The following is a 9,205-nucleotide window of genomic DNA, read 5'->3' as shown; positions in this document are numbered from 1 at the left end:
AGGGTTGGGTTCGTGCGAGTCTCTGATCACAACATTTCTGTCAACTGATCAACACATAATCTTGTTTTATGTCTGTTTCTGTTCAAAGACACCTTATTTAATATATCTTCCTTACAATAGTTATGTGCAATATTTCTTTATAATAAAATGATATTTCAATTACAGCATTTTTGTGTAATGTCCTCCGCAATACTGCGACTGTATTACTTAACTCCTTCCCTCAGTCATATGCACACATGCAGTACACACGTGTATATAGTACATGTAGCAAACACATAGTATAACATACGATATTTACCTAAACACAGAGTACTGTGAACACATACTGTATACTGCACAGCAATGCAAATAGAGTCCTGAAAAAACCAGAGATTTCATGAAAAGGTTAACTAGAATCTTACTGTTGATGGAATGGCGGAATGTGTGATGGTGCAGCACACAGTGTGGTTAAACCTCTTGACCTTGGCTTGCCCCATGAAAACCAAGGAAGAGGCAGGTGGAATTTATTTTGCAGAAGAGGAAGAGGGCAGCATGTCCACATTTGGCAGTTCAACCTCAGGAGTTTGCCTCTCATGACTTGTTGACGGAGTCGGCAACTCTCCCTCCCAAATTGGCTCAAAAAGTTGGGTCAGCCTTGTCTGCTTGGCTTTTTGCCTCAAATTTTTAAGCATCTTGGCATAAGGAGCAAATGCCGTGGAGGTGAGGCGCTTAAATTTGAGGCTGCGATCAAGCATAGGGTCACACTCTTCCATGTCACTGAAAATTCTTTCCAAGGCAGAATTCCATTCTGATATTTTAGTCACTGTAAGAGGGTCAATTCTTGAAGTCTTAGGCTGGCTTTCATCACCGTCCTCGTCATTGCCGACTCCAGTGCCTTGTTTTGCCATCTCATCCAGGTCTTCGTTGGTGGGTTCTACTGCCTTCTCTGTCAGAATTTCCTCCACGTCTTCCTCCTTCATGTCATCAAATCCTTCTCCAGTTATTTGATGTGCAATATGCATTATGTTTTTGACACTGTCCTTTATAGTTTCTGTAACATCTTCAAAGCCTTCGAAATCTTGCACACAGTCTGGCCAAACATTTTTCCAACAGCTATTGATAGTAGCTTGTTTGATGCTGTCCCAGGCTGTCCCAACATAATCAATAACGTTGCGTAGAGTGACTGACTTCCAATAGTCCAACATGGTAGTCTCCGTGTTGGACTTGAGAGCCTCAAAGGCCTTGCTATAAAGCTCCCTGGTGTAGTGTGCCTTGAAAGCTTTTATTATACCCTGATCCAGGGGCTGGATGAGAGACGTAGTGTTTGGGGGCATGAAAAGAACTTCTACGTTGGGGTGGCCATTTTTGAGTTCTTCACAGCAATGGACTGGGGCATTATCCAAAATTAATAAAACCTTGAAGGCAAGGTTTCTGCCCTGGAGGTAGCACTCGACTTCCGGTATGAAGCAGTTGTGGAACCAATCGGATGTCATCCACGCTTTTTTGTTCCACCTCCAATGGACCGGCATATGGTTCACGCTTTTCCCTGTAAGTGCTGGTGGATTCTGGGCTCTGTATACCATTAGGGGTTTGCACTTGAAGTCGCCCTTGGCATTGGTACACAATAGCAAGGTTGCATAGTCTTGGAATGATTTAAAGCCAGGGGCTTTGCAGGCCATTCGCGTTATATAGGTTCTTTTGCCAACGTCCTTGTAAAATAAGCCAGTCTCATCAGCGTTGAAAACCTGCTCTTCCACATATCCTTTCTCCTGTATAACATTCAGCAAGTATTTTTTAAATCCTTCCGCAGCGTCCTGATCTGCAGAATTTGCCTCACCCGCAAGTTTAACATTGTTCACACCATACCGCCTTTTGAAACGTGCAAGCCAGCCAGCGCTAGCGGAGAAAGGTTTAACATATTTCTGGCCCTGGGTAACATGACCATAAATTTCTTTGGCTTTCAGCCTCACGACAATGCTGTCCACCACACCTTTTTTATCGGTGGTCATCTCATGAATCCATAAATTCAGCCGCTTTTCCATCTTTTCCATTGCTTCCTCACGCACTATAGACGTTACTTTAGCACTTTCCGGAGCAGCCTCACGTACAGATCGGCGAATTTCCTTTTCCTTTTTTTTGATGTACCGGATTGTTGATTCATTAACATTGAACTCACGGCCAACAGCACTACAACTCATGCCTGAACGAAGTTTGTCTAACACACGTATTTTCTCCATAAGGCACATCACAGCCTTCTTGCGCTTAGGAGCACTAGGCAACACTTCACCGCTACGCTTGGGGGTCATTTTAAACAGCGAAATCACCACCAAAAAGCGCAAAAATGCAAAAAACATGCCCCTAAATAAACTGCGAGAAGGACAATTATTTAGAGCATGAGAGATGAAGCAAGAAAGCCCATTGTGTCTGCCTTGTTCAACCTCAGTAATTACACCACACCACTGGTTGACTCAAGTTTCACCCTCTGCGCATGTCCGCGAATAACCCCAGAAAGCACCGCGAATATTGATTTTTGGGGTTACAGTAAGTTTAAACAAGTAAGCGAATTCGAAAATACCAACCTGTGAATAACGAAGGCCAACTGTATCCCCAATGACTTGGAATTCTGTTTAAGCACATTTATTAAATCAGAGCGACCAGACAGCGCTGAAGACTACAAGTTCCAGCATGCACCGTTGCAGCGCGGAGCCCGTGCTCTCAACCACTACAGTACCGTCAGGCGCGGGACATTGGCCCGGAAGAGTCGCGTTTAGACGACGTAGCCCTCTCTGCGCATGCGCACATCTTGCGGCGGGGGGGGGCCCGCCCCAGCCGCCACCGCCCCCGCTGCAGCTCTATGGTCTCTCCCTAGAGCTTTGCCGTTTGGGGCAGCTGCTGAGGTCCTGTGGCTCCGCCCGCCCCGCGCGGCAGCGACATGGAGGAATTCGACTCTGAAGACTTCTCCACTTCGGAGGAGGACGAAGACTACGTGCCGTCGGGTGAGCGATTCGGCCTGAGGCGAGAGGAGGCTTGCCCCGCCCCGTGCTTCACGTGAGGCGCGCTTGGCCCGGCGTGCGTGGCCCAGTGCCCCCGGTGGCCCCGGGGGCGCGGGTCTCGAGCGACCACGCTGCGCAAGCCCGGGTTTCTCGCCCGCCTGCTCCGTTCGCGCGGCGCCCCGGGCCGGACCTGTGCGCTGGGGAATCTCGCGCAGCCGACGCCCGCGGCCTGGCTCGGGCCGCCGCCCCCTCTCGGAGCGCGGGAACCCGCACGTGAACACCTCCCTGCTCTGGGGATGCCGGCGGGTCGGTCGGTGCCCGAACCCACCGCACCAGCGCTCAAGTCTTCTGAAAGGCAGTGTGAGCGTTGGACGTTATCGTCTGACCTTCTGTCCCGAGGGACTTGCTAGCTAGCACCACGTCCAAGATAAATCTAGCCACTGTATGCCCTCCAATGGTTATTAGAAAGTTCATCTGATGATGCATTTTGTCTCTTTGCGATGTATACCTCTTTCTCTTTTTTCAGGCTCTCTCTCTCTCTCTTTGGTATAGGCTTCTCAAACTAGAGGGGGCCAAAATAAATCTTATCACTCAAACGTACTCCTTCCCTATCCTGCGCCTTCCCCAGACTTCCCATCTCATTTGAAGTATCTTATCCATACAGTCGCTCGGGGGAAAAAAAAAAAACAACTCTTGGAATCATTCATCCTTTTTTTCTCTCTTTTGGTTCAAGCAGTCAGTAAGTTCTGTTGTGTCTACGCGGGAAACTGGTTTCTGACCGCTTCCTCGCCAATCTTTGTTACTGAACTGCCGTTATTCTTCACTAGGATTAGCCATAGCTTCCCAACTGGTTTCCCTGATTCCGTTTCCATTCATGTCCACCAACATTGGTCTTATGGTAATGGCCAGAGTGGTTATTTGAAAACTGGTTTTCATTTTAATCAAAGTTGTGCGTACGCATACTTAAATATAGGGGCGCCTCGGTGACTCAGTCCGTTAAGAGTGGGACTCGGTTTTGGCTCAGGTCGTGATCTCACGGTGGTGAGATTGAGCCAGCGTTGGGCTCCTTGCTAGGGGTGGAGCCTGCTTATGATTCTGCCGCTCCCTCCATCTCTAAAATGAATATTTTTTAAAAAGTCAAATATTTCTAAAAGCCTTGTTTTGAAAACCCCAGTTCCCATCACCCTGTATCCCTGTTCATTCCTCCCCAGGAGAAACTGCTTTCCACCTTTTAATTTGGTGTTTTCCTTTTATGTTGACTAAACTCATGCTCGGTAGTCTCATTTTAATACCCTCTTAGGTCATCCTGATCATTCCCAACACACACACCCTTTCACCCTCAGGCCCTCCCCAACTTCCCAGCCTGCCATTGTTACTATGTCCAATTTTGGTTAGATCAGTATTCCATGTTTACCTTTTTGTAATGACGGTGAACACATCAGACATTCAGGTCTGAACCATGTGGTATATACTGTGATTGTTTTCCTACACTACTTGTTTTGTGTGGAATTAATAGTTGCCATTTTGTCGTTGCTTAGTTGTCTAGTCCTTACTATTAATTTGACCCTAAACTCTCAGAATTGTGTAAGTCATCTCCCAAGGCAATCAGATTCATTAAAGAATCGTTTAGTTTCATGTTGAAGTCCGTCTTTGCCTTCTGACCTGTTTTCCTTGATTTTATTACTTCTAAATCTAGGATCTTTTGTCACCATCACCATCACCACTCTGGGTGTTCCATTTATCTCCTTTTTCTGTTGGATTCCATTTCTTGGGTCCTGTGTTATCTTTTTTTCTTGGCGTGTTCCACCAAAATGAGAATAAATTCTCAACTACTTGAGGACAGATGATGTATAATGGACATTCAAGGTGTCAAAACAGTATTTCTTTTTTTTTTTAAGATTTTACTTATTTATTTCACAGAGAGAGACAGCCAGCGAGAGAGGGAACACAAGCAGGGGGAGTGGGAGAGGAAGAAGCTGGCTCCCAGTGGAACAGGGAGCCTGATGTGGGGCTCGATCCCAGGACCCTGGTATCAGGCCCTGAGCTGAAGGCAGACGCTTAACGACTGAGCCACCCAGGCGCCTCTCAAAACAGTATTTCTAAAAGTGCGTGACCCCAGAGCATAATTGATATTTTGTCTGGTATAGAATTCTGTGTTTTGTAATAATTCTAGGCGTTATAATGATACGGTAATGGTAATGATAGCTTTCCATCAGAATGGTAAGGGTGTTGTTTTATTACTTGCTAGCTTCCAGTGTTTCTATTAAGAAGTCTGTTTTGCTGATTTCTGTTCAGTTATATAAGATCTGCTTGTCTTTGGAAGCTGATAGAATCTTCTCTTTATGCCTGATTTTTCTGATATTTCACAATGATATACTGTGGTATGAGTCTGTTTTCATCCATTGTGCTGGGCTTCTGGAATTTTTTGGGGAGAGGTAATTTCCTTTCTTCATTTTCTGTTATTTTTCTGGAAATCTCATTATTCAGATGTTGAATCTTGTGTTAGATCTTCTTGACTGACCCTCTAATTTTATCCTTCTATTTTCTAATTCTTGACTTTTTTCCACTCAGTGGAAAATTCTCAATATCTTAAACACTTGTGTCTTTTCCTCCTTTCATGTTTTTAAATTTGAGTAACTTTTTTGTTCCCTCGTCATTTTTATAGCATCATGTTCTCATTTCATAGTGAAGTATCTTATTGCTCTATGAATATTAATACTAATTTAAATTTTTAATGTTTAACTTATGCACAGTAAAATTTATTCTTTACAGTGTACTGTTCTATCAGTTTTGATAAATGCTTAGTGACCATCACCAAAACTGACAGTTCCAAGGCCACCCCCCCAAATAAAATATACACCATGATGTCTGAATAGAAACAGTTTTATTTCTTCTTTTTTGTATGCCTTTTGTTTCTTTTGCTCACTTTACGGCTCTTGATTATAAGACTTCTAGTATGATGTTGAATAGGAGTGGTGAGAGCGGACATCCTTGCCTTATTCCCAATTTTAAGAGGAAATTATCAGTGTTTCACTATTTAGTATGTTAGCTGTGGGTTACAGATGCATTCTGTGTGTGCATGTTTTAAGTCCTTTACATTGACTAACACGTTACTAGCTCACTCACGTAACACTACCGTGTATGTGCTGTTCTCCCCATTTTGTAGACAAGAAAATTGAGGCACAGAGAATTTAAGCAAATTACACAAAGTCATTTAGCTACAGTGTAGCTGAGCTGGGATTTGAACCCTGGCAGTCTGCGTATACTCCTCCTCACTGATGCATTTTATCAGATTAAAGAAGTTCCCTCTACTCCTGATTAGTTGAGAGGCAAATTTTGTCAAATGCTTTTCCTCCGTCTATTGATAGGATTATGTGTGATTTTTCTTCCTGTTAATATGGTGAATTATAGTGATTAGGATTTTTAAATTTTGATAAATTAAACACTGATTTTTGAATTTTGAACAGCCTTTTATTTTTGGGTTAAACTCATTTGGTCATGATGTATTATTCTTTTTATACACTGCTGGGGTGCCTGGGTGGCTTAATTGTTTAAGTGTCCAACTCTTGATTTCGGCTCAGGTCACGATCTCTGCACAGGTCATGATCTCAGGGTTGTGAGATCCAGCCCCGCATTGGGCTCCACAGTCAGCATGGAGTCTGCTTGAGATTCTTTCCCCCTCCCCCTTCTTCTCCCTCCCTCTCTGCTCCTTCCACTGCTTGCCCGCTCTCCCCCCCCAAAAAATAAATAAATAAATTTTTTTTATACATTTCTGAATTTTGTTTGCTAGTATTTTGTTAAGAGTTTTTACATGTTTATGAAGGATGTTGGTCTGTAGTTGTCTTGTAATTTCCTTGTCTTGTTTTAATATCAGATAATCTTAGCCTCATAGTATGAGGAAACATTTCTCTAAGGTGATTTTTATTCACCCTGTGTATTTTGGTTTTATTAGATACTTTCTCACATTTTAAGTGATTCTTAGTTGTTTGGCTCATTTTTAAGCATGGGGACTAAAAAGGTGATTGGAAGCTCTGAGTCTTCGGACAAGATATGTTCATTTTGTTCGTTGTTATCTACAGGGATGTTATTCTTCTTACTCTTTTTTTGTCATAGTAATTGCATGGAATTTGATCATTTTGTGCATATGTATAATTTAAAATTTGCTTATCTCTTATCAATGGACTTGAGCATTTTTTATTTATGTAAGATCCAGAGCCATATTTTTCTCCTTGTCTGAACTGTTTGCAACATTTACCCATTTTTTATGATAAAAAATAACCTTACATTACTACAAAAGTAGTGTGTGAGCTTTGTAGAAAATTAGAAAATTCAGACAGTTAAGCATAAAAAATAGAATCATTGCCACCACCCATAGATTATCAGTATTAATCCTTTAGTGAACTCTGATCTTTTTCTGCACCCAGGTATAGATATTTGTATTTTAACCCCAATCTGAAATCATACTTTTTCATGTTACTTTGTAACTTTCTCTTTTCAGTGAACAGTCTCTCCCTGTTCATTTCAGTAAACTTTGGACTCGTCTTATATACAGACCTTATTCAGATTTTCCCACTTGACCCAGAATAGACTATAGATTGTTTATTCAAATCACAGTTAGGTTCAGGACTGCCCGTATCATCTAGTTGTCCCATCCTGTAAATTTGTTTTGATCTAGCATGATCTGTAATGACAGTGATTTGCTTAAGAGATCAGGCAGTAAATCCTACAGAGTGTCTCACCTTCTGGATTTGTCTGATCGCTCCCTCCCGGTATTTTAGGTTGTTCCTTTGTCCTTTGAATTTTCTGGAATTCTGAAATTACTGGAATTCTGAAGTTCTGAAATTTCTGAAAGTTAGATCTAAATGCTTGATGGGTTCAGATGAAATCTTTTTGGCTAGAATACCTTATAGATGACTGTGTATTTCATAATGCATCACATCAAAAGACACACAATCCTGGGTTGGTTCCCATAGTTGTGCCTACTGGATTCAGGGGATGAGTCTGATCCCTCTGTTGTGTAATTGTTTCTTCCCTTGGGACTGAAGTATTCTGTGTTGTAATATACTTAATGGTTAAAGCTTCATTTTTTGAAAACATTACTTGATAATCCTTGCCTAAATTACTAATAGTGTGAAAGTGATATTTTTCTAATTTATTAGTTGATGTTCTTCTGTAAAATATTGCCTTCCTTCATCAATTGGGACAGGATAAATGTTTGACTCATTTTCTTTAATTATTAACTTTCAAAATAGGGAATAATTTTAATAGTAGCTTTAAGGAATATAAATTATTATTTTCTAAAAGATTTTTTTTATTATTTATTTATTTGTTAGAGAGAGAGACCACAAGCAGGGGGAGCAGCAGAGGGAGAGGGAGAAGCAGACTCACCGTTCAGCATGGAGCCAGAGGCAGGGCTCAATCCTGGGACCCTGGGATCATGACCTGAGCAGAAGGCAGACGCTCAACCAACTGAGCCAGCCAGATGCCCCAGTACAAATTATTTTTTGTCTGTTTTTAAAACCTCATAAAGGGCTTACAGATTTTTATTGATGCAATGTGTCTTAGTCAACCAACAGTTACTCCTTTTAATTCTCAAGTCGTCACTTTTGGCCACTAGGAGTTCTTTCAGGCTGGATCTTACATCCTTTTAATGTGGCCCATTATTCTTAAATAACTTTCCTGCTTTCTGACACAGCAAGATGTCCCATTTTCACCTGGTGCTTTCCTTCCCTTAGACCTGAAATTAGCTGGGAGCCCTTTTCATGAGCAATCATATCAAAGCATATAAGCTGGACTCTGAAGAGATGCTCATTGCTACCAAAGTGGCATTGTTTCTGTACCATTTCAGTGAACAGAACTAGAAAATATTTATCTTAAAAAAAGCGTTCATATTGATACTTTTTTTTTTTTTTTTTTTGAGATTTGATTTTTAAGTAATGTTTACATCCAACATGGGGCTGGAATTTAAAACCCTAAGGTCAGGAGTTGCATGCTCTCCCTACTGAGCCAGTCAGGCGCCCCTCATATTGATACTTTTAGTTCAGTTTTAACATTTGAATTTTCATCTAATTTCTTTGATTTTCATAATCGTGTGTTATTTCTCTTACTCTGAAGATCTGGATTCCTGCCATGATTAACATACTTACTTGCTTGCTTTAACCTATTATATAGGGGCAACTGGGTGGCTCAGTTGGTTAAGCGGCTGCATTTGGCTCAGTTTTTTTTTTTTTTTT

General features: G+C 41.8%; 2 protein-coding genes across 4 annotated transcripts in view; one reads left to right on the top strand and one right to left on the bottom strand.

Annotated features, from left to right (window-relative positions):
* Positions 1 to 503: 503 nt before the first annotated feature.
* Positions 504 to 2,333, bottom strand: LOC113251740 (tigger transposable element-derived protein 1). Its single transcript, XM_026493712.3, has one exon. It carries the CDS (start codon positions 2,331 to 2,333, stop codon positions 504 to 506), a length of 1,830 nt encoding a protein of 609 aa, XP_026349497.3.
* A 409-nt stretch (positions 2,334 to 2,742) lies between these two features.
* CFDP1 (craniofacial development protein 1) overlaps positions 2,743 to 9,205 on the top strand; it is a 124,721-nt gene continuing 118,258 nt past the window's right edge. Inside the window, exon 1 of one of the 3 annotated variants that reach the window (XM_026495244.4) lies at positions 2,743 to 2,975. In XM_026495244.4, the coding sequence (XP_026351029.1) occupies positions 2,912 to 2,975 (64 nt within the window). In that variant the 5' untranslated portion in view covers positions 2,743 to 2,911. The remainder of the gene's footprint in view (positions 2,976 to 9,205) is intronic. The other 2 variants (XM_057314250.1, XM_057314251.1) reach the window with 2 other exon arrangements.

This window comes from Ursus arctos, unplaced genomic scaffold, assembly GCF_023065955.2.
Source record: "Ursus arctos isolate Adak ecotype North America unplaced genomic scaffold, UrsArc2.0 scaffold_19, whole genome shotgun sequence".
In the NCBI taxonomy this organism is placed as follows: Eukaryota; Metazoa; Chordata; class Mammalia; order Carnivora; family Ursidae; genus Ursus; species Ursus arctos.
The sequence above is the reverse complement of the archived record's forward strand: the minus strand, read 5'-3'. Positions and strand labels throughout refer to the sequence as shown.